At 40.6% G+C, this 26,505-nt stretch overlaps 1 protein-coding gene across 16 annotated transcripts in view; it reads right to left on the bottom strand.

Moving 5' to 3' along the window:
- AKAP13 (A-kinase anchoring protein 13) overlaps window positions 1–26,505 on the bottom strand; it is a 346,588-nt gene that overhangs the window by 106,050 nt on the left and 214,033 nt on the right. Inside the window, exon 1 of one of the 16 annotated variants that reach the window (XM_059058821.2) lies at window positions 13,661–14,676. The exons of the other annotated variants lie outside the window; for them this stretch is intronic. Within the exon in view, the coding sequence (XP_058914804.1) occupies window positions 13,661–13,741 (81 nt within the window). The 5' untranslated portion in view covers window positions 13,742–14,676. Of the gene's footprint in view, window positions 1–13,660; window positions 14,677–26,505 lie in introns of those variants that run through there. 16 annotated transcript variants of the gene reach the window in all.

Below are 26,505 nucleotides of genomic sequence, written 5' to 3'. Positions count from 1 at the left end.
AGGAATGAACTACTGATACAAACAACATGGACAAATCTCAAGATCACTATGTTAAATTAAAAGAAAAAAGCCAGACAGAAAGACTACCTACTGTATGGTTCCATTTATATAATACCTTAGAAAAGGCGAAATTAATACAAGAAAGCATATTACTGATTAACAGGGACTGGAGGAAGATGCTGACTGCAAGGGGACAGGAGGGAACTGTAGGGGTGATGGAAATGTTCCTAACATGACTGTGGCAGTGATTACACAATTCAACATTTGTCAAAACTCATCAAACTGTGAACTTAAATTGGTGAGTTTTATTGTATATAAATTATATCGCAATAAAGCTGAAAAAATGTATCCCCAAAAGTATAATATTATATTTTAGTTTTCACCACTCCCAAACACCTTAACATTATAATCCTCTAGTTTCATTAACAATGAAACCGTCAGTGGATTCTAAACAATATAAGTAGGAGTATCCAAACAAATTACCAAGTAGTTGAATATTTATAATGCTCAAAGATGATTTTACTTAACGGTTTCTACAATGTCATGTGTACCTACTGATAAATTTCTGATCTTTGGTGAGAAGATACTAAACTATATTGGTGAGAAGGACCAACAGTTTTACAAAGTATGCTACGTGGGATAAGGTAGAAAGCTATGGGACATTCTGTCAAATTACAACTGTGTGACAAAGAAGAAATGCAAGGAATTAGGCTGCTTGCAAATAACCATGAAACAAAAAAACCAAATCATTTGCTCGTTTCAGCTCTTTCAACATTAGAGGAGAGGAGGTGGGGACCAGGGGCCATCAATGTTTCAATTCCTGGTGTTACAAAATGATGCCAAAAATCTGAAAGTGATCTTGAATGGAAAAGAATCTCCAGCAGGTTCCCTGGGATTATGCAAAATAGCCCCTTTCAAAATGCGATTTGACTATGCCTAAGGAAGAAACCTCAAATCCACCTATCCACATCTTTCAAAGAATTGAAACAGCAAATTTTCTTTAAAACTAAAAAATCTTCCATTTAGAGAAGGATTTTCTTACTGTGAACTGCAACTCATTTGAAATGAGCCAAAGTTCACTTCCAGTGAAGTAAGTTTCTCTGTTAACAGGAAAAGCAAGAGTCCAGAATTGCTGTACTTTTGCTCCATGAATACAGCAACAAATTTAAATAGGTAACAGAAATAAAAAAGCAGATCCTTTAAACAGCGAAGAATGCCAAGCCGCTCTGAATTATCAGGACATTGCTCTCTCCCCTTCCATGACCTTCAACACCTCTTCAGTCAACATTTTAGGAAACTTCGTTAAAATTCTTTATCTGAAAATGTTTTTCATCACCTTTTCACACGTCATTCCATAGCCAATAAGTAAACCGAACATTCTTGCCTTCAATATTTGAGGAACTAATACTCTACACGTTTCATGTAATTTTAGGCATTTGTGTGTTACAGAAAGTGAGTTATACATCTTGCAAAATAACATATAATGTAAATAATCCATAAATATTTGAGTATTACTTAAAATAATATATAATACTGGAAGAAATTAAAATTAAATCAAACCTCTAACTAAATACACTAATTTCTGAATAACAATGATGAGAATATATTAGTGATGGGAGGCAATTCCCCATGGGTCTCCCCTTTTTCTGCATGTCTTGTGGGCAAAGGACACTGACTGTCCTTTTGTTCTAGACTATCTTTTCAAGAATGTCTATGTATCAAACAGCCTTGGAAGATAGAGATATTGTTTCTTTCTGAAGCAAAGGGCAGATGTGTTGAATCAGAGCAAAGGTCAGGTAGGCTTACTGCCCAATGTAAAAATTCAGGTTTCCTAAGGTTGGGGTTCCTCAGCTGTGACAGAGCATCTACCTGGGCCCCTCCGTATTGCCCCCGTGAGACTAGGGAAGCAAGAAGAACCAACGAGAAGCTGATGCTCATGGTGCTTTTTGAACGATGAGTAATAAATTCATCTGTCTCTGACCCAGGAGTTCCGTGACTTCAGCCAGCAGCCATGAAATTGTCAGGCTAACTTGGTACCTTACAAGCAGGGTAAAATCTCAGACCCATCACGTTTTGACAAATGAGTCTATATTAAACAGTATTAAAATGCTTATAACACAGTGGCAGCCAAAAATCTCTCGATATGATCACACCTATGTGGTGAAAAACTCTAATCTGATTCAATCTTTCACTGAGTGGTTATGCTTGAATAATCATCAAGAGACAACTAATATCCATTTTAATTTTTCTATAGTTTCCTGAATTTTCTTTAATGACTGTGTTACTTTTTAAAAAATTTTATAAACTTGGATAGTACAGAATTATCATACACAGGGTCTCACCAGTTTCTCCAATGTTACATAATCACAGTACATTTGTCAATACTAAGAAACCAACACTGGTACACTACTATTAATTAAATTACAGACTTTGGATTTCATTCATTTTTCCAATAATCTTCTTTACTGTTCCAGGATCCAATCCAGGATACCACAGTGCATTTTGTGTGTGTATGTGTGTGTGTGTAATTTTGCATTTTAGGACCTTTATTGAAATGTAATTCATACACTCTAAAACTCACCCATTTAATAGAGTTGTGTAACCATCATCACTAACTAATTTTAGAATATTTTCATGGCACCAAAAAGAAACTCTGAGTAGTAGTCACAACCCACCCCAAACCCAGTTCTAGGCAATCAGTAATCTACTTTCTGTCTCTATGGATTTGCCTACTCTGGACATTTCATATAAATAGAATTGTACATTATGAGGTCTTCGGTGACTGGCTTCTTTCACTTAGCAAGAGGCTTTCAAGGTTCATCCGTGTCTTAGCATGTATTAGTACTTAATCTTACTGCCAAATAATGTTCCACTGTATAGATAAGCCCACATTTTATTTATTTATTCTTCAGCTGATGGACATTTGGGCTATTTTCACTTGCTGGCTGTTATGAATAATCCTGTTGTGAATAACCATATACAAGTTTTTGGTGGACGTGTTTCATTTCTCTTGGGTATACATCTAGGAGTAGAACTGCTGTGTCATATGATAACTTTATGTTTAAAATTTTGAGGAACTGCCAGACTTTTCCAGAGTGGCTGCACCATTTGACATTCCCACTAGCAACATATGAGTGTTCTAATTTCTCCACACCCTTGCCAACACTTGTTACTGTTCTTGTCTGTGTTTTGGTTGTAGCCAAACTAGCAGGTATGAATGGTACCTCATATGACTATATGAGATATACTTCCAAACTTCCATTCTTTTAAAATGGAAAATATTTTTTAATCTATTGGTTACTTTCTAGGAAATGAAGATTCTATAAAGACACAATGCTAAGCACCCTCAGATTTGTTTCCTTCCTTCTTTTATTTAAAAAAAAAAAAAAGTACTAAATAGGGACTTCCCTGGCAGTCCAGTGGTTAAGACTTTGCCTTCCAATGCAGGGGATGCGGGTTTGATCCCTAGTCCGGGAGTTAAGATCCCACATGCCGTGTGGCCAAAGAAAACAAAACATAAAACAGAAGCAATATTGTAATAAATTCAATACTTAAAAAAAAAAAGTACTAAAACCTTCTGTGTATCAAAACATTGTGTCAAGCCTTAAAAGCAGAAGTAGTAAAAGAACTGAGTCCTCAAAGAACTCATAGTTTATGTGAGAGAGACATGGAAATGTTAAGTAAATAAGCGTTCCATAGCGTTTTGCACACATCAGGCACTGAAATGTGTGCTGACTTGGCCAAGGTGTGCTGTGACCAACATACATGGGAATTAGAGTGAATGCGATACTCTTAACGACAAACCATACTTGAAATGCTTTATACATTTCTGCCCAGGTCACAAATGCAACATACAGAGACACTGCGCCAGAATAACAACTCTTCTCTTTCACTTCATACAAGGCATTGCACAATATATAGAGGGGGGAGGTCAGAGATTGCCATGCCCTTGTAGAAGCAGAAGAATTCAGAGAGATGAGTTTCACAGAAGTTAAAGAAGCAGAGGGCTGAAAAGAGAAGGTAGGTCCACAGTGCCAACTGCTGCTGAGAAGTCAAAACTGATAAATTTTTGAAAGGAAGTTACTGAATTGGGCAACTGTGAGGTTTGTGGTGAGTTTGGAAAGAACAGTTTTAACAAGACAGGTGATACCAGAATTAAAACTGTAAAACATCTCCTTATATTTCTAAATTCATGGTACCTTAAAGTTTGCAAAATATTGTCACCTAGATTTGACCTTTCTCCTGTCCCACAAGGAGGCATGCTACCACTTTCGAGAAGAGGCCACACACTCAGTGCGGCTAGATTTGGGGATGGTATAGTTGTGTGTGGACTATATTGTACTGGTAACTTTATCTGCTCAAAAGACTGTAAGCTTCTTGAGAACTGAATCCCATCTTTTATTCCACAGATCTCCCAATGAGTAGATGGTAGATGCTTAGCGAATAATCTTTGAATTCCTTATCATCAATGATTTTACAGAGAACTGTAAGTTGGGAGAAACTTCAGGGTTATCACTCTGCCTCCCTTTACTAGCTCCATTGAAGGGGGATGGGGGCACATCCCCCTTCAATAAGAGACTCAAAGGAGGTAACACAGCACTTAGAGACAGAGTGAGGACCCAGTTTTCCTCACTTCCAGTCCAGCGCTTTCCCCACCCCTGCAAATGTCTCTTCTTATTCTTAATTTTGTCTCAGAATTCAAGTTTTGTTTAAACAATTTTAATAGCAATATGAAATTGGATAAGTCTGGCAAAGTGCATTTAACATCTCTGAAGAAGATTTGTTGGAAAATAGAGTCAACGTTCAATTTAGACCAAAATATTTTAAAAATAAAGTATTATCATAATGCAACAACTAATATATGGTAGTGTGGGTGCCGATATTCCGAACAATGAAATGCTGTAATTGAAAGAAATGTTTTTTGTTTGTTTTGGCTTTGTCTATTTCAAGGAGTCTGCATTTTCAATCACTAACAGTTAATTACCAATGATGTGCTGAGAAGGCTCACTGTCTCTAAGTACACAAAAAACTTCAGGAAATCTGGCAATGACGCAGTTCCAGTCAGTTCCTTCTTTGGAATTAGGACTCATTCACAAACACTGAAAGTAAAACCTATACTGAAAATTAGTAAATTTCAGGTAAATCAAAGACTTCCTCACCAGGAAAGGAGGGGGAAATCTAGCATAACAAGTCTTCCTAGAACTATCTTGCTGATTCATTCACACGTTGGCCAGTCAGCTTTTGGGGAGTACTGTACCCACTTTAGGCAAGGACCAGTGTCAAGGTACAGCAATAGAAAGACAAATCATGATCCTGATGACAACTGGCATAATAGGTCCCACAGTTTTAAAGTATGAGGGACCTCTTTAAAATGTCAAGGGTTTACATCTGCCTCCACATCCCAGGATGACACACGTATAACCATACGGGTCTAAGGATTATCAGACCCCATGAAATAACTCCACAAACTGGGGACTACAGGTTCGGAAACAGACTAGTTTGTGAAATACAATAGGTAAACTAGTACCTGAAACCCAGAGAGGTAAGGAAGTCTCTAGTATTAAAAAAAAAAGATAATTTCTGGCTCAGAGATTTGGGAAAAGCTTATTAACAAAGCTGGTGGTATATGAGGTAAGCCCTACAGGGGGGGAGGTGTTCCTAAAAGAGAGAGATGGTAAGGCAGGGCACTCCAGCCACGTGACAAAGAGGATGAGCAAACAGGACGCTTCAGAGCTGGAGTGCACAGCCTTTGGTGCACAGACTCCTTCAAGAATCTGAGGGAAGCCACGGACCCCCTTCCCAGAAACATGCATGTATGTCAGTGGTTCTGGAGCACAGCTTTACAACTCAGAGCAGAGACTCTTCCTTACATGTTTTTGAGGAGCACAAAAAGCCCAAGAGTGTCCAGAAGTATAAACTGAGGAAAGAAGAATAATGGGAGATATGGCTTTGTTCTCTACCAGGGTGGACCCCTCTCCCCAATTATATAAGCAAGGGAGTGGAAAAAAATCAGTATTATACTAGGAAAACAACTATAGAAATGTACAGATAAAATCGGACAGTGGGGAGGAAAAGAAGCAGCACGGGACATCCAGGACACACAAGACCAGTCGGGAGGGGCCCAGACTGCTCTGGTCTGGAGACAGCGTGTGCCTGGACTGGGGACATGGCCTTTGGAGCACAGAAGCAGCAGCAGGTCAGCAAATTGGTACAAAGGGCAGAACCCACAGAAATGAGAGAGAAAGAGGAACCAAAAATCCAAAATTTAACAGACTCAGAATATCCAGAGGGGATGATGATGGTGCCTTCTATTTGACTGTGTTGAGTTTTAAGTGTTAAGATGTCTTCCAAACGGTTAAACAAAGGTATGGTTATTGAGAGAAAGGTTGGAACTGGCTTCATCTGTTCTTGAGTAAAAGGTGAATAGAATGTGTAAGAGAGTATAGAGGCAGAACACACCAAGAGAAAAGACACACTGAAGGCAGCATGCATGTTAGATAACACACATCTACAGATGAAGCAGCTTAGAAAGCTGGCTTATTACAAACATAAACAGCATAAAATTGAGTGTGGATTAACAAAATGCAAATAAATCAAAACCACAGTGAGATACCACATCACACCCGTCTTATGATGGCTGTTATTAAACACACACACACAGACACACGTACCACCACCACCAACCACCTCCAGAAAATAACCAGTGTTGGTGAGAATGCAGAGAAACTGAAACCTTTGTGCATGCAAACTCTTGAGAATGTAAAGCGGCACAGTCACTGTATAAAACAGTAAGGGGGTTCCTCCAAAACTTAAACAGAATTACCTTATGATCCAGCAATTCCATTTCTGGGTACACACCCAAAAGAATTGAAAGCAGGAACTCAAACAGATATTTGTATACCAACATTCACAGCAGCAATATTCACAATAGACAAAAGGGGAAAACAACTCAAATGGCCATCAACAGATGAACAGATAAACGAAAGGTAGTACATACATGCAGTGGAATGTTATTCAGCCTTAAACTAAGGAGAGAATTCTGACACATGCTACAACATGGATAAACCCTGAAGACCTTATGCTAAGTGAAATAAGCCAGTCACAAAAAGGACAAATACTGTATGATTCCACTTATGTAAGATACCTAGAGTTGTCAAATTCATAGAGCCAAAAAACAGAATAGTGGTTGCCAGGGACTGGGGGAAGGGGGAAATGAAGAGTTATTGTTTAACAGCTACAGAGTTTCAGTTCGCAAAGATGAAAAAGTTCTGGAGATGGACAGTGGTAATATAATAGCTGTACAGCAATATGAATGTACTTAATGCCCCTGAACTGTACACTTAAATGTGGTAAATTTTATGTTATGTATATTTTCCTGACCAAAACAAAAGGGAGTGTGCAGCAGTTAGAGAGAAGCGAGCTTGTTCAGAGAAAAGAAGACGGGCAGCCCAGTCAGAAGGATTACTGGTAATCTGGGCCAGATGCTACCAATCATGGTCAATGCCATTAACCAGAAGACAAACTCCTTATGCACGGAGTGTGGAAAGAATGTCAAAATATGTATCAGCGTTTTCAACCACATCCTCTATACAGTAATAGCAACACCAAGCAGATCATATTCATGTGTGAAAAATACTGTGCTTATTATATGTAAGTAAGCTGTTTAAGATATAAACTGGATTACAAAACATCTCTCCCTCCTTCTGCCCGGTTTCAGAATCACTGATGTGACAGATAAATTTACCCTGGTCTTGACTCTATTTTTCAACAACCCCCCTGTTTCTCACTCACACAATGAGATAACTTAAAGGCCACACACACTACGTAGCTCCACTTGAAACATTTTCAGAGTGCCTGCTATGGGCCAGAGAAAATGCCAGGCCCTGATTATATACATGATAAGACACCTCTTCTCATATTAGTCTCTTTTCCAAAAGGTGACTGCTAAGACTCAGGTTTCTGTATTACTGGATGATGACCTGGTTCTCTGTACTACCGACACTCTTCTTAGCCAGCTCTGAGACTAGACTTGGAAGAAGATTCTGATCGCCAGCAGAATTAGGAGACAGACTAGAAAGAAACAGCAGTGTTGAGATTGCTAATAATTTGAGCTTAAGAGAAAAACAAAGATAATGATTAATAGTAAGCCCCTTTATCCCAGGTTTTGCCCTATGGAATCTCTGAATTATTAGCAAAATACAGGATTGGCAACTGATTGAATGGTTAGGAGAGGAAACAGTTCAAAATGATTCTGAAATTTTGCTTAGCAAGTAATTGGAAATGAGGAAAACAGATTTTGCCATTAAATATCCACATCTTTTGGAGGAATAAGTTACCAAAAACCACTTCCTGGCTCTGACTCCATTTATGATTCTTTTGCTAAAACACAAACTTAGTCCTTTGTCCATGTTATATCTCCATGACAACCAGACCATGAACACTACATGTACTGAACATCCAAAGTCCTGGTGAGTTATAGTGCACATGGAACACGGGATAAGAGAAGTTAATTCAAAAGAAATGTCGACCCATCCTGGTAATTTTTCATTCCTGTCACAAACACTGGGATCCCTTGTGATTATTTAAACCACACCTAAGTTGCGTTCCCATCAGTCTGAAAATAGAGTTGTACATATTTTCAGTGGAGAGAGAACTCTTGTTTTTGGCAGTGTTTCTGCTACTGTTTATATCTGAACATCCTAATAATACAGCTCATGGTTACACCCAGCCTTCCCAGCCATTGCCTGTATTTACTTCCTCTGCAACTGTCTCAGGAGATCTAGCCAGAGTTACAAGGCTGAACAAAAGGAAGCAAAAACCCCTCCATCTGGACATGGAAGCCAACACTTGAGTCAGAGTTTTTTCAGGGAATCTGAGTGTAACTGAGCAGACAGGCATAGTTGTCTTCAATCCTTAGACTCCTTATGTCTTTTGTGTGAAGCAGCATGGAAGTGTCTCAAAGCAAGTAAACTTTTTAAAGGATGTGTACTTCTCTGGAAAATGACACTGAAGTTAAAGACAAATTACTCCTTCCGCGCTTTCGCTAATGAGGTCAGGCGGCCTGCCCAAACATCAAGGACGGGGAGGGGGTCATCCTCCTCTGTGAACATTTTTATTCAATGCACGCAAAACATGGTTGCAAATCTTTTAACCATTCATCTGATACTCTGAATTACTAGCGACAAAGTAAGTTCTCAATAAATCATCAGTAACATGAAAACTCATGTTATTATTAGTAGGCAACGTTTTTCCAGGTACCCAAAGTAATAAAACTAGTAAAACAGAAATGGTCCCTGTACATTTAAAATCAGTTTAAGTCAGCAGTTAATCCTAGATTCCGACTCCCCTCTTTCTGGTTTGCTAGTTTAGCAGTAAGTTCCAGATACTTGGTATCCTCTTGTGTTAGGAGTGGTCTCTTACTCAATGCACTCATGAGTTAGCTACTGAACCGCGTCAGACAAAGGGTCCTATCATTCACCAACTTGTGAGGTCAACACTAGCTTTTTGAAGTATGCTGAGGAAAATGGGCATGTTGATACCAAAGGGCCTCTGCCAAGAATTAAAATTCTTATCCCATTCTGTGCACATGATTCATAGTTACCAACCACTTAACGATCGTGTAAGGCCAGAAGGCATATATGCACTGGGGGAGAGGGGTAACCAATATGGTGAGGAAGAGAAGGTGTGTGTGCGTGTACTGGGCTGGGGGATGGCGGCATGGGTGACCAAAGGATACTATCAACCTACACCTTATTATTTAGAAAAAAATTCAGAAAGTAGGTAAGATTTCAGAGGATGCTGGGGGCTGATGGTGGGAAGCAAGAGCTGATCTGAGGATAAAGACCAGTGTGCCCAGCCTTAGGGAAATCCTAAGAGATGGCTTTGATGCAGAAAAGCTGCCATGAAACTAACTGTACAGAACTGACAAAGGGAACGGATCAGAATGTGGAATAAGCCCAAGAAAGTATGGGTATATAAAAGAGGATCAGAATCTTGAAGTTAATCTACAGTGAATTATTCAGATGCCAATGGGAGGGACCGGAGTTGTAAATGTGTGTGATACCAAAGGGATAGGGGCTCACAATCTAAATTTTGTGATGACTGTCATAATTCATCTCTCTGTTCTTACCCCAATCTCATCAGTACATTAAGTATAGTTTGCATAACATGAACAAATATTAAAAGATTAACTCATTCAATTAACAAAACTTACTGCGCATTTAGTACGAATGAGGGACACTGTTTAGATATAGTGAGTAGATGAAAAAATTACAAACTCCTTACTATAAAATAAAGCAATCTTCCACAGAAAAGAAGAAAATATACATGGATCACTTGAGAACTGAAGTGGCATATACACCCAATATAATTATTAAAAAAAAAATAGTGGCACTGGAGTGTCATGGACATATATACACTACCAAATGTAAAATAGATAGCTAGTGGGAAGCAGCCGCATAGCACAGGGAGATCAGCTAGGTGCTTTGTGACCACCTAGAGGGGTGGGATAGGGAGGGTGGGAGGGAGGGAGGTGCAAGAAGGAAGAGATATGGGAACATATGTATATGTATAACTGATTCACTTTGTTATAAAGCAGAAACTAATACACCACTGTAAAGCAATTATACTCCAATAAGGATGTTAAAAAAAAAACAACAACCATTGATTAAAGACACAAATTCAAAATGGAAGATAACTGGAGACCACTTCTGAATGACTAAAAATCATTCTAAAAATTGTGTGGCAAAATGAATTTAGATGAGATCATGCACCTGTCCAAAGTGCTGCAGAACGAATTCCCGCACTGGGAAAAAAAGTGCTTGCGATAACTTCTAAGACTTCTTCCAATAGAAAAAGTTTGATTTTTAAAAATACATATATATATAAATAAAAATTGATATACATATTCATGCAATAAGAGGAATTGGCTGACTCAAAGAGGAGACCTAGGGTAGCAAGAAAAAACATGAACTTTGAAAACAATCAGATCTGGAGTTGCATCCTATTACCTACTATGTGTGAGCTGTGAGAACTTAGGAAAATTACTGACTATCTGAATCTGTTTTTCCATATGTAAAATGAGACAAATACTAGGAATGATGTAAAAATTAAATGCCTGTAACTCATACCCATCCACTTATTACCACTTCAGACCACAAAGCCATTTCATCATGCCTGGACTACCATAACGGCAGCTTAAGAGACTCCCACATGCTGGAATGATCTTCTAAAAAAATAAAGAAGTAACATATCTAAGCAAAGCAAACTCCTCACCATGGCTGTCAAGGCCCAGCCCTTCCAGGGCCTGCTTATGACTCCACCCCGGTTGCGGAGTATTTTCTCATCACAATGGCCCTGCCCATTCTTCCCTACCTCAGGGCCTCTGTATATGCCGTTCCTTCTTTCTGGAACGCCTTCCCATGGTATAGCTCCAGCATCTCTTTATCCTCTGGAGTACAGTTTTTTAAATGTCAGCACCTCAGAAAGATCCTCTAACTGAAATATTATTCCCATTATTCCCATAGAGCACACTGTTTATTTCTATCAAATCACTAACAGTAATTTGTACTTTTTGTTTCTCTATTTACTGCCTGTCTTTAAGCAATACGAGGACCTTAAAGACCCACGTGCCCCTTGGACCTAGCACGTCTGACATCGAACAGGTCATTAATATAGTTTTCATGTAGAGCTCTCAGTGATGTCACCTTCTCTGTCTCCAAAGCAAAGAATCAGCACCAAACTCACCCATCTCATTTCAAACTGGAAATAGCGTATTTTCAGGATTCTTTGTGTTTCCTTATTTGTAATAAGTGCTTACTTTCTGAGAAGTGAAGTTTCCTCTACTGAAAATCTTTCATTGCGTAAGGGCCGTATGGTGAAAAAAATAATACAAACACAGGTACATCTTAAAAAAACCTAATTATGTCCTTTATTAGCTGTGGCCTTGCGGAAAAAAAATCACATCACTCAAGTCCTTTACGTTCCTCACCCTGGCTCAGGAGAATCCTCAGTCTCTTCATATGAAGAGGTGGGGGAACCATTGCTGCCTGACCAGTCAGTCTCAAACGAAACAACATACATAAAAGTGTCTTGTTAAAACTGTAAAAGCATCTACGAAGCCAAGAAGCCTGTGCTAATTTAGCCCCATTCCTGAGGGCTTTCATGCCCCATGAGAATGAAGAGTACTGAACATTTTAGCACTATTTTAAATGTACCATACTCCTTGTGATACTCAGATTGAGATTTTCTATCCTCCCTCCCCTCTTTTCCTTCTTTCTTTTTCCCCCAGACAGGTAAAATCATAAAGAGTCAAGCATATGAAGGTTCTAAAAACTAGGCTCTCCTAAACATGAGGAGAAAAATTTTAAAACATCACTGTGATTTCACAGTGGAAATCACATTTCAGAGAAACCAAAATGAATAATATCTCAGATCAAGTTCAAAATACCAAGTTGCCCACTGCTCTCAGCCTCGGCCTGGCACATCAAACCACCACCTGACAGCGATCATGGAGGGACAGACGCCACTCCCTCCACAGTCACAACTCCTCCACCTAGCCCCTCATCCAGTGTGGTAGTGTTATTTCATTGACTTTTGTGTCTAGCCTTCTGAGCCGTTTCTTGGCCTCAATGGATCAATGAAAAGAATTAAGGAGTCTCAAGTAATACACTGAATTGATAAATCAGTACAAGAGCTCCACTATTTCCCTGACCAGGGCGATACATTACTACTTTGCCTGGACTCCCCTGGCTCCACACCTTCACAAGTCCAGGTACTGAGGTTCTCTTGGCAACTGTGAAGCACTTGCTTGGCTTCCAATTTCCCTTGCCTTTGCCGGAAAACTGCTAAACTTCCAAAAAGTGCTCCCTGAGTCGTCCAACATTCCCAGACTCCCATCTTATGGCTGGAGGAGTCCTTACTAATTTTAGATTCAAGGATGCCTTCTGTGAGCAATCAGCCATCCAGAGTCTCCGCCCCCATCCTGCTTAGACACCCAGCATCACTACCGGAAGAAAACAAACAAATACAGCTATTAACATTCAAAGGCTAGACCTGAAAAGCAGTCAAACCAAGCCAAAGGGGCCACTTTGCCACTTTAATAAATAGACTGACCGGAGATCCTTCCAAAGGAAATAAGTACTGTCTATCTTTCCCCTCAGAGCTGTGAGGAGAGACAGCAGAAACAACAGATAGAAAAGACTCAAGCAAAAGACAAAGAGACAGAGGCAGAGGGAGAGAGACTGACAGAGAAAGATATCCCCCCAGATGGGGGCCTGGGGTTGGGAGGAGAGGGATGGGGATGACAGGGACAGAGGGACACAGACATCTGGGAAAGGGCAGCTCTGAAGGTGAATTTCTCCGTCTGTGATTTTCAAGAGTATGAGGTTCTCCTGAGCATAAGAATCCATTTTAAAGCAAGTAAAATGACAATGAAACAGTAAGTGGCTCAATGCTGATTCTGAAGTCCCCACTGTTTCTGTTCAGATATTCTGCTAAGAACCTTAAAATCACCAACCCAACCCAGCACTCCCCACTGTTCATTCACACACACACACTTCTCAGACGTACTCCCAATACAGGGGGGCCAGGCAATCCAGCTACTGGATTCAGAGACAGAAGAGCCTGAGAGCTTTGGAGTGGATGGAGTGTGGCCCCTTACCTTCAGCAACACCACGTCCACAGTCCTGTCCACCTTGGAGATGTCACATAGGCTGTAGCGCCTCTTGTGCCGTTCATACATTTTGTCCAAATGCAGAAGAGAGGAAGTAAGATGAAGGAGATGTACCCACTGTCAACCTGGGGGACCACTGCACTCCCGCAAGTCCAGAGCTCCAAGTTTCTTACCGTGAGCTGGAAGGATTTATGACTTCCAGACTCCTCTATGTAGAAAACCCTCAAAGGGTCAAAAACTGAATTAAAGAAAACCAAGCAGAATCCCAATTCCTTGAACAGACTGAGAACTTCCTGGCAACTTCAGAGCACTGGGATGATGAATTTACAATTTATAATTCACAATATGAACAATAAATGCTTCCAGATGATATACTTTAGGCAGATCTTGACCGAAAGAGAAGCACACACCATTTCCATCACTGGCGATAATTCCAGTGGAAAAATTAAGAATTAACCGGCTACACATAATGGCTGACGCACGTGGTGGAATAGACCAAAGCAGGCAATAAAAATCCAGTATGTACTCTGTCAGGAAAAGAGAAAGAGAGAAGAAGGGAAGACAACTCTAATTTGAAGGGATGATAGGAAAATATTCTCTCATTAAATCCTCTTCTTGCTTATAAAACAAAAACGAAGACAAGGAAAATCAATTTTTCCTTTACAGGAAAAAAAAAAAAAAAGTTGAAGCTCCGAGATTCTGTTCAAAGTAAAGAGTCTTTAGTCAGCCTCTTGCTCGCCAGGCGGTAGGGCTTGGTCCTGATTTCAGTTGAAAATATCTAATGACAGCAGAGCGAAAGGAGGGAAAAAAAAAACAACAGACCACTCCTTCCTTCTTGCTCCCTCCCTTCTTGGGCGCTGGCCCTTCCCTAGCCCAGACCCCTCACCCCTTTTCCCTGCCTCTCAGGAACGTCACTACTTGCCCTTTCAGCCCTGAGCCAGCAGCCTCGGAGGCTTGAAAACCTAACGGCAGTGGTGGGAACGTGATTCATCCACAGACGAAGAAGAGAAAAACAAGGCTTCCTTTTCCAACCCGTTTCCTCCTCCTCCCCTTTCTCCTCCTCACACTGTTCCCTATGAAAAAGGCTCTGTAAGGCATTTCCAGATGCACCCCAAGCGCTTTGATGTAGGGGGAGGTATGGTAATAAAGGGAGGGGGTGTCATCGTAAACACCACAGGCAAGTTCAACACACTTATCTGTTCCACGAAATCAGGGAAATTGAAACTACACAAGGCAGACACTGCATCTCCCTGCCAAACGCAAGTCAGTGATTTAATGAGAAAAATGCTAGCCAATATTTCAGGGCTATGTTTCCAGGATCCAGAAAGGGTTACAGAAGTGACTGACAAGGCTTAGAAATCTTCAAGAGGTCAGCTTTTTTTTCTTGGCGGAGAGGAAGGGAGGGATGGGGAGGCGGTAGGAGGAGCACTTTAAAGAAAATTTTAGAGGAAAGGAGTAGAATGATAGGCACGTGTGTCCTTACGTTGTATGACTAAGAAGAGTCGCCTGCCTGGGACTTCTTCCCCCGTGAAAGCCACCACTCACATTAACTGTGCCCGGACTGTGGCTCTACCACTCTGTGCGCCCGCTCTCTTACTATCCAAGAGCCCTCCAGCCCCACCCTAGCCAAGATTCTCAGGGGCAGACCTGTTCCAGAATTCATTTTCTTACCTGGGTCATAAACGATCTGGGAGGGAAAGGAGGAAAAGGAACTGAGGGGGACAAAAAGGGAACAGTGGAGAAAGGAAAACTCCAAAGATGTTCTCCTTCTAGGAGCATTAGGCAGCTGGCATTTTCCTCAAGTGGCCAGAGGAGTCCTTGGCTAGAGTGTCAATGAGGGGACTCAAACATCACAAGTGGAAAGAAAAAAGAGATTTAGTACTTAAATTTCTGTCAATATCACAAACAGAGCTGGGGATGAGGCTTTCCAGGAGCTATGAAAGGGGCAGAGAAGGTCAGATGAGTCACCATTTCCTCTGGCCAGGCATTCAAGTAGCTAACCAGCTCAAAGGAGAGCAAGGCAGCCAATCCTGCTAGTACGCATCTCCCCCTCTACCTAACACACCGCAGCCACTGAGCCCAGTCCCACACTGTTCCATCCACCACAGGGAGGTAGACAGCCCCTCCCCTTCCCCACACGCCCCCAGTGAGCCTAGCTCTGTGATGCTACCAACGTGGACAGTGAACCAGATGTTGCTTTTCATTAGAGTGACGATGGGAAACAGTAGAAACAGATGATTAGAGAGAGATTAGAAAGTTGTAAATAAAATTCTAGCTCAGGCTTACCAAAAGGGTGGGAACCTGGCCGGGGATTTACAACTACTCTGAAACTATGTGGTCTAGGGCACAAATCGAAAGGTCCTTTAGGCTTTAGTGTAGGGAAAAATGGATAGTTTATTATCTTTTCTGTATGAACTTTCACCAAGCAATAATTTAGAACTCTCCTTCCTCCCCATATAAACACAAAGCTGCCACCCCTCTGTCCTCAATATGGTTTATTCCTCACTGCCGCTCCCTTCTGTTTTAATTAGAATCAAATGTTTCCTGCTTCCAAGGTTTCCAGGCATCTCCCTAAGGATCATAGATGCTTTAATCGCCACAGAGCCTTTCTATTCCCAACCTCAAGTAACTCCTGACTTAAATAATCTATACTGATTTAACAGATATTTTGTGCCTTGCAGCAAAGGCAAACAAAAGAAACAAAGAACAAGGTCTCTGTCCTCAAGAAGTTTATATAATTAGAAACCTCTTTCAAAGTTATACAATTGTCTGGAATGGCCGAGATTACTGTTTTGAGACAAACAGATTAATTTCTGTATTTCTGATGATCTGCTGGCTTTGTGCTACAGGCTGGAAATCGAGACTTCCTACTTTTTCTGTACACATAAACATATTAAAAGGATTTGGAATTGTCCTTGAGTATTTTGTTCCTTCTTGGAGAACAAATTCTCTGGGTAGGGAACACATACTCTGGCGGGGCAAGAGTCTGTTTTGCTTTCCCCTCTGGATTTGTTCAGCACTCTCCACAGAAGACTGAGTCTGTAGTTCTGTGCTTCTGCTGCTGATGTGACAATTCCAAGTTTTTATCAGAAACATCTGGAACCACTGAACAGTTACTCTGTTAGGATTTGGAAACACAGAAACCAATCATTTTACATCCAAACCATACAGCTGATACCTATGAATTTTCATTTTAAGAATATTCTCCTTTTCCTTAATTTTGGGAACTTGTAGTAAAGTATGTTTATTATTTACAACCTCTTACAACAGTAATTATTCACAAGATTAATTATATCTCCCTTCTTTCTGTGTCCTCCATCCCACTCTCCAGCCACAACAAGGAGCCCTACATTCTTCAATAGAAGCTTCAAGTGCTTAAAGTCTGTTCATACCACAGGCCCAACATATATTCTTAAAGATTCCAGAAAATGAAGTATAAAAATATTTTATGCATTTGAAGTTAACTAGAGCATTTCTGTTCATGAATTAAATTTTCCCTTGATATTTAACTCTTAAGGTCTAACACTTACCCAAATTATTTCAGCATTCTTATGGGTCAACTCTACTTGGCTCCTTTTGCTTCAGTTAAGGCAGGGTTCTAACCCTATCTAAAGTCTCACAGCAAAGTTTCTAAATTAGGACACCACTTAGTGGGTATATGAAAGATCCAAACAGAACACGAAGGCCAGCAAACACTGGGGCAGGGAGAGGGGTGTCTACTGCTACTAAAACATTTGTCCTGTACCCCAAAGTGAACATAAAGTAGTAGCATGTCACTGGCTAAAAGAGCCACCAATGATCAGTTTCGTCTCTGCAAGGAGCACAAGGTGAAAATCAAAGGTTCTTTCCACTCGTAGGTGTGCCACTATCTCACTGAGCATCCTGCGACAATTAGTTTGACTCTTGGATCTGGGTTTCCAGAACTGGAAAATGAGAAGGGCTGGACACTAGATTGTATCTGAAGTTCCTTCTTGATCGGAAATGGTCGGTTAGTCTGAGACTAACAAATCTTTATCACTTGCCATTTAGCTCATGGGATGTGGGTAGATGCAGAGGAAAAAGAAAAAGGCATTGAGAAGTTCTCTCAAAACCTGTTGTAGAAAACATGTAGTATATTCTTGCTTAATTATATTTTCCACCTCCACTTTTCATGTGAAATGAAAAGGAAGGAAATGTCTACCACAGTCAACAATTTTCATTAACCTATGATTTCATTAACTTAAAAAATAGTGAGTCATCCAGAGCTACACATTTGTTGGTGGCAAAGTTTACTACAATATAGATAAAACATTGTATTATCTTTATTATTATAGCCTCCACGTGAGCAACTCCAGTCTGCTTAAAATAACAGTCTGCTCCAAATAAGATGTTTGAGTAATTGAGAGAGGACGGGAATTATTTACAACAGCTGCATTGTTTCCAGTGAGGATTTCCTTTTTCATTTCAATTTAGGTGTTTAAGCACTACTGGTCCAGGAGAGGAAGGCCTAAGGCCCCCACTCCCCTGGCTTTTCTTCCACTCCCAGATTTGGAGGTTCCAAGAAGGTTAAAAGAATAAAGGAGAAGGGGAAGGCCTAAAGGGCAAGCAACCAGTCAACCAGCAATTCTCCTCAAACTACCATCTGGGGGGCAGCAGGCAGCTCCTCTGCTTTAACCCTTTCTTGACTTCTTCAAGAAGAAACCATAACACAATTTAGCTGGTAGCAGCAGGTTGTTTGACAACAATAACAATGGCAAAAAGTAATTAAGATGGAAGTAAGAGAAGACAAAGCTCTAAAAATGTCTCTTCACCAACCTGTGCTCCTCACAGGAAATAGGTCTCATGGAACAAGCACACATATGTTAAATTTTACTAAAATTACCAACAACGTGGTGAAATAAAAGGCAGGAGGAAGGGAGAGAGGGAGACAGCTGAATCAGAATTCATCTGGAAAAGTGGTGATAGGATAGTTTAACCTCTAGGACAGGTCTTCTGGTGCAAGATTAATAACAACATTCACTGAGTGCCTCCTGTATGCCATGTGCTTCCACATGTACAATTTCACTTATTCCTCATAAAAAGCTATAGGGCAAAACATCACTGTCTATAGATGCAGAAAAGTCGCACTCAGAGCTTAAGTCAGTTGTATCAGGTCACACAGCTAATAAAACGAGTCTGCATTAAACTCGGTTCTGTAAATCTTTCTTTCCATATGCATCTTATTTTGCCTTGAGTAATCCCCTAAACTGAAAGAAATGAAACTATCATGGAGAAAATGTAAGTTAACATTTGAGGAAAGAGAACTTAGAATTTGTTACTCATATCATTGGCATTCTTACATTTGATATTATACAAATGCCAAAGGATAGAAAAAGATTTTATTTTTTCAATAAAAATGACAAATGTTTCCTAATTTTAGAAAGTACAGGTAGAAAGTGTGTCATTACATTCAACGGACTCAATTCTTTGCCAACATTTTAATACTTGATATTTACTTTTTAAAATAGCTTCTCACTATTGGTAATATGTGATAATAATCAGAATGAACACATCTAGCATAGAGGCTAAAAGATTTCTGGATACTGACAACTGTTCTCTAGGTCTCCTTTAGAATGAATGGGTGTACTGTTCCTAGTTCTCCTCTTGGGAACAAACACTAGTTACTTCTTATGGCAGCATTTCAAATATCTGAAGATACTTATTACGACTCGCTACCCTCCTCAAAACTTCTCTTCTGGATCATGGTTCCCACAACTGTTCCTCATGCCACAGGGTAACTGACTGAGGGCTCTCTAGTTAGTCGGTGTCCTTCTTGTGATGCGAACACCAAAACAAAACCCTCTAGTGTTGAGTACACTGGGATGATTAAGATCCAACTGGCTTTCTTAACACGAATACCACACCATTAGAAGTATATAAGCTTGTAGTGAAGTAAGTCATTTCTCATATCTTTTCTTAGTTGGATGTGTCAAAACAGGCCTCCTCCATACTATAATCTTGTGATTTTATTGTAAAACTCATTTTACATCTTTCCTTGTTTAAAGTGTACTAGATAATTTGTAAACGTTTAATTTTTTTAGGTTGAATTTTCAGCTTCCCAAGGAATGTGGCTTTAAAATACATTAGTATTTTTTAAACCTAGACTGCTAAGGATGCTAAAAAGGGCAAATTTACTATCAGTAACAATTTAAACAACAAGAAGTTTTACATGGTAAATCCATAATACTGTTGTGATTGTAAACTACAACTTCTCATGTGTCACTGTCCTGAATCTTCAACAAGCTTTTCAGTAAATGAAATTCGTTCAATCATTAGACAAATATTCATTGAACACCTATTTCTGGCACTGAGAATATAACAGAGAACCAGACAGACATTAAATAGTTACAATAATGTGTGTGAGAAGTGCCAGAATAGAGGAATCACAGGCTACTACTAGAACATCTCCCTTTAGATGTAACATAAACGTCTGTGTCTGGAGCTCGGGAGAACAGCTGGGGCTGGCACACCAATTTGGAAGTCAACACACAGATGTGACATCGAGGAAACAAAAGAAAAAAATGGTAAACAGTGCCAAATGTTGTGAAAAAGTCAAGCCAATAAGAGATCTGGGTTTGGGTATGTAAATGTTTCATGGACCTTGCTTGGTAAGGGCAAGTTCTGGTGTAGTAGTAGAGTGATGAAAGCTGAATTTCAATATTCTACCATTTCACAGGGGAAAATTTAAGTTCTGCCTGTACACTTCGTTTGCTTTTTCCAGTTTTCTCTTAAGACATTTTACCCTTCAGACAAAGTGCCTTAGTGAATCATAAAAAAATAGTTGCTACAGGATGGCTAACCTGGAAATAAACACTTTAGTGTGTAAAAAACTTTCTGAGAAGTAAATGAAGCATTAACAGAGATAAAGAACCATTAACACAAAGTGAGTTCTATGTCCGTTCTTTCAATTCTTTCCAAGAGATCCTGTCACAGAGACCAAAAGGGAACACTTGAGCGCACACACTGCATCTTGGTCAGGAATATGAACAAAGGTTTCATAATAGCTAGAGCAGGGAAGCAGGGCAGACAGTGTTTTGGCAAGGAAATGGAAACAGAAGGAACAGCCAACAAGTAAGAAACTCCCTTTCCATATGATCATCTATAGAAATAAGGACAAACCTCATTCTATAAAACAAAGGCAATGAGGTCAGGGAAACAACACTGACAATTATGGACGAGAATTTCCTCATGGGAGTCTGTCATCACCAGCATGTCATGGCCAACTAGTAGCCAACTAGCTAATATTAGCCAAATTTATTTATCTGTTCAACAATATTTAAATCTCTGCCTAAGTTATGGTGCTCTGTGAGGTGTTATGAGAGATATGAAGATGCATGAGACATTTCTGGGACCTCAAGGAAACATAGCAGGGGCAATGGTATGAAATATAAGATGGCATGAGTAGTACAAATGAAATATAGGGTTTCAGCAAGGAATAAAGATCTCTGACTAAACTGACTAGGCAGAAAAGTTTCATGAAGGTGGTGGTTTAACATATAGGGACAGAAAGAGAGAAAATGGGAGGGAGGAGGCAGCCATCCCCAATGAAGACTGTGGGAGAAGGTGCAGACGTTGATGCGCAACAGGTAGCACAGAGGACGAGCGAGCCGTCTACTACCTGCATCAGATGCCTGTGAGAGCAGTGCTATGGCCCTGGCCTGGAAAAGCATTCACAGGCTAGATTATGGAAGCATATGATGCCGTGCTAAAAAGTTCAGACTCTATTCAGAGGCAACAGGGAGCCATCGAAGATGTGCCAGCACAGAAGCGGTATGACTTGTGCTGTAATTCAGACAGGCTGTACAAGTCTCTAGCCTCATCAAGTCTAATCTCTCTTGTCTGGATATCATAGTATACCATGATCCTTAACCTCATTTGCTGTCATTCCTCAAGATATGTAAACGGGTGATCTCTCAAGGTTCCACAATTAGGATATGGGGTTCTTCCTACCTCAGTGACCCTGGCTCTTAGGACAATCATGGTTTCTGGAATTCCCTACCGTGTCTCTTCCACCTTAACCACAATCTACCCTTCAAATCCCACTTTTCTAGTTAGGCTCTCTGCCTGCTCTAACTCTCCTTCTAAACGCTGTACTATGAACTAAGATGGTCCTTAGACTCTGCCGCACTGACTTTACGGTGCTCTGTCCTGTGTTCTTCCTTGCTGCTGCTGCTGCTGCATATTAGTCTTACTCTAAGTAGAATGGTGACTTCCTTAAAGGCAACAGGTACTTTTAAAATCTCTCCCAGAGTGCTAAAAACGGTACTAGACATCCAAAGGCTGGCTGAGTTACTGATTATGCATTCGTTTCTTACCACAATCATAATCCTAAGACTTTTCAAAAGGCTGACCAGATTCAGTTATTAAAGGAGAGAAAAAGTGTTTGTCACTGTTAACTGTACACAAAAGGTGAGTAGTCTAAAAGAGGTTCTAGATTTAAAGGATAAAAATCCTGGCCAGACATGAAAACTTGTGTTTAAAATAACCATATCCTTAGGAAAAATTTGTATCTTACATAAAATGAGAATGTGCTACTTTAGCCACCCGACTTATTCTTATTCTTCACTTCACAGCAAAAAGAACAGCTCTAGCACAGTCAGTCAGACAAGCCAAAAAATGACTCAGCTTCCCATGGAAGACATCCCTCATCCCTCCCAGGCAAACACACGCCAGTACAGTCAAGTCTTCCCAAAGAATGAAGAGGTATAACTTGCTCTTTATATCAATTGTCCAAAAGACAAAACAAAGGGAAAAGAGAAAAATCCTTCAAGAAGAAAAGCTACTTTTTAACACTACTGTCAGGAGATAAAAATAATAAAGACATATAGTATTTTTTTTTTTTTTTAATTTTTGACCACACCATGAGGCATGTGGGATCTTAGCTCCCCAACCAAGGACTGAACCCTCGTTCCCTGCACTGGAAGGCGGAGTCTTAACCACTAGACCGCCAGGGAAGTCCCAAGACATATTGTATTGATAAAAGAAAAATGTTGCTATGAGGAATAAAGCAATGAATACACAAAGTATTTTGTATAATGCCTGTGGCATGAGTACTACATAAGTATTAGTTGCTATATTTTTAATTTTATTATCATCGCTGTATCTTTGCCTTTTTTTTTTTTTTTGCGGTACACAGGCCTCTCACTGTGTGGCCTCTCCCGTTGCGGAGCACAGCCTCCGGACGCGCAGGCTCAGCAGCCATGGCTCATTGGCCTAGCCGCTCCCCGGCATGTGGAACCTCCCCGGACCGGGGCACGAACCCGTGTCCCCTGCATCGGCAGGCGGACTCTCAACCACTGTGCCACCAGGGAAGCCCCTGCCTTATTTTTTAAAGAGGTATTTAAGTCAGTCTACAAGGGAGCATATAAGAAAAAAACAAGTAACTGAAAATTCTGACTTAAGATACAGCTGAAAGAAGAAAACATCAGACCACCATGTTCCCTCTGAAAATATTTTGTATCATGAGACAGGAAAGCAGACAGAGGGAAAGTTAGGTTCTCTTTCCTCTGATAAGTGGAGAAGGTAGGTAGCTGCCCCAGAAGCTAACACTAAAGGAACTTCTATGCATCTGAATGCCAAGCTGTTTTATACAGAAACAGTTCTTTAAAATTTAAGGTCAACATAGGACTGAGAACTCAGATGGAAGAGTTAGCCTTGGGGAAAAGAAAGAAAAAAAGCCTCTTTATCTGAAGCAAAGGGAAAGAAGTAAAAGATATTTATAGATTTTTTTCCTGGCCAATCCCCAAGTGCCTAATTTGGACGGAACTCAAAGTGTCCCTGAACAGTCCCCACCCAGACGGCCGAAATACCAGTGTCACCACTGGGACAGAGAGCATGTGGCTCTTGGAGGTGACTCTGGGAGGAAAGCCTAGCACCATGTCAGCCTCTCGGGTCTCTCCTCTCACCTCTCCTTGGAAAACTCTTCCACTGCAGTCACAAAAGTCAACTTACTGTGCTCAGATTAGCTGTGACATCTGGCTGCCTCCACGTCCTGGACCCTGCCCCCGTGTTTTTCCCCACAGAAGCAAAACTGGTCAAGTCTTTAAGACCCCTTCAAAAACCATCACATCCTGATACCTCCACTGAACACCTCAGTCAAAAAACTGGCCTGTCGGGACTTCCCTGGAGGTCCAGTGGGTAAGACTCCATGCTCCCAGTGCAGGGGGCCCGGATTCAATCCCTGGTCGGGGAACTAGATCCCACATGCACGCCGCAACTAAGAGTCTGCATGCTGCAACTAAAAGATTCCATGTGCCACAACGAAGACCTGGTGCAGCCAAAATAAATAAATAATTTTTTTAAAATGTGATTCTGTATTTAAAAAAAAAAAAACTGGCCCTGTCCTTTCTCCAACTCTTTTAGAACTGCGTTAGCACTCCTATCACACTTAAATCACAGATTATCACAGTTATCTGGGTACCTGTTGTACAAGTCTCTTGGACCAAGACATCTGTTTCTTTGGCTTTCCTATATGTTCTGGGGCTTATTTAGCATTCAACAAATGGTTCCTATGTGAATGAATAAATATCCATCTCTCTGTCTGAAGAGGAACTTTCAGGCAAGGTAACCCATTCTCAGGAGTAGATCAAACTGGTGCAGGCAACCTAGATTCAGAAGCTCCTTTATTCATAAATGTATATAACCCCTGGATTTTTTTTTTTTTTTTTTTTTTTTTTTTTTTTTTTTTTTTTGCAGTATGCGGGCCTCTCACTGTTGTGGCCTCTCCCGTTGCGGAGCACAGGCTGCGGACGCGCAGGCTCAGCGGCCATGGCTCACGGGCCCAGCCGCTCCGCGGCATGTGGGATCTTCCCGGACCGGGACACGAACCCGTGTCCCCTGCATCGACAGGCGGACTCTCAACCACTGCGCCACCAGGGAAGCCCAACCCCTGGATTTTTGATACAGAGACACACACTAGAGAAAAGGGATCTACTCTGCTCACCACAAACAAATGGCATTAGTTAGACCTTATCAATAAATGGGACATGTCAGAACTTAATCAGCAAGTAAAAGAACAGAATTCTCTGCCTACCCTGAATTTTAAAATTTTTTTTAAAATAAAAATTGCAGTTTGGGTGGGCTCTATAAGATTATCCATGCTGGAGATCTGTCTGACTAAATACATACTAATTTGGGGGTTACTATTTTATTTGTTCATAATTTTTAACCAACTGATATCCCAGTACCTTCCTAAATATGCCTAGGTCTCTTTTCAAAATTAGTGTGAATGCTTTTAATATAAACCCTGAAGAGGGGAAAAAAAACTGTTCCCCTCGAAACTTAAAAATATACATACTCTGCACACAACAGTCAATTCAGGACCAAGTTTCATTTTGATAATTTCTCCAAAAATATGTGAGTGCATATGTATGTATGTTTAATGGCTCAGAAGATTGCACAGCACTGACTGGTTGTGCACTACGTCAAGGACAGCACATCTAACAAACCAGGGAACCCATGGAGATAGTGGAAGTAACTGGTAAAAGCATAAAGTATTATGAGGGTCACCCCCTGAGCCCCCAGCACTGAGCAGGAAGGACACAGAAAAGGCCTTGCTCTGTCCCTGCAACTTGCCATCTATAAGATTATTATGAATACTTCTCTTTTGCTTCCCTGTGAGGATGTGATAATAATATTAATAGTCTTCAAAAGAGCACAGTATTACAGTATTATTTAATATGGCTTACTGTTACTATCTTTCTTTCATACAAGTAGAGTTTTCCTGGGTCTGAATTCTAATGGCTCTATGCCTCTAAACCTTTTACCGATAAACCCAAAGAAGCTTTGACCTATTCTGTGTCACTACAAAGGCAACTCTCCAAATTCTACATATAGGCTCAATCCCAAATACTCATATTAATGGGTTATCAATGAGGAACTTCCTTTTTCTCCACCTAGTTTTTAGTTGAAACTCCTGCCATATTAATTAAACCATTTTTAAGCTGAACTAACAAAACATAAAATCCTCAAATATATTTGTTATGAAAATAGGACATAGAATTTTAAAAGAAAGGGAACTACTAAAGGTTATCAGTGCCCTAAGAAGAGAAATTGATAAATGAAGTATACTCTTAGGTAAAGTCCACTGAAGTCATACCTACAAAAAAACTGTCAATTAACTAGAAATCTGCCTTGCCAAAGTTCTTCCTGTCTTTCAAGATACCCACCAGTCATCCTACATTATAAATGCCCATCGTGTGTGAGACACCGTGGCAGGTCCCTGCCCACGAAACATGGCTAAGGCAGCGCCCCTATCAGGAGATGAAGTACTGTGCAGGCCTCACAGTTCCCAGCACAGTTCCACCACCCAATGTTCCAGAGAGGGTAAAGATGGTGAGAGGAGGGTATGCAGGAGGCCTGAGAGAGTGTGGAGTGCAGCACGGGGCAGCGCTTCTGAGAAGGGTCTTAAAGAATCAAAGAGTAAGTACCCAGGTAGGCTCCAAGGATACATTTCAGGCAGAGAATACCTCGTGGATAAAGAGGGGTCTGGCGTGGCTGGCAGCTGGACTGTGGAACAGAACAGCAGAGCTGACGGTACCGTCTGAGTAATCTCAGGAGCCAGACTGTGAAGTCCATGCCACACCACAACGTTTAGCAAGAATCTCTAACATGAGCCAGAGCAGCGGGTCTCAACACGTGGTCTGCAAAACCTTCAGGGACCCAGAGACCTCTTCAGGGCATCTGTGGGGTCAAAACTATTTTCATAGTAATCCTAAGATGTCATTTGCCCTTTTACTGCGTTGACATTTGCACTGACAGGCCTTAGCACAAACCAACGCAGCGGCACCAAAGTGAACCAGCAGTTGCTATATTCT

Source organism: Kogia breviceps, chromosome 3 (genome assembly GCF_026419965.1).
Source record: "Kogia breviceps isolate mKogBre1 chromosome 3, mKogBre1 haplotype 1, whole genome shotgun sequence".
Classification (NCBI taxonomy): Eukaryota; Metazoa; Chordata; class Mammalia; order Artiodactyla; family Physeteridae; genus Kogia; species Kogia breviceps.
This window is presented reverse-complemented; position numbering and strand designations above follow the sequence as displayed.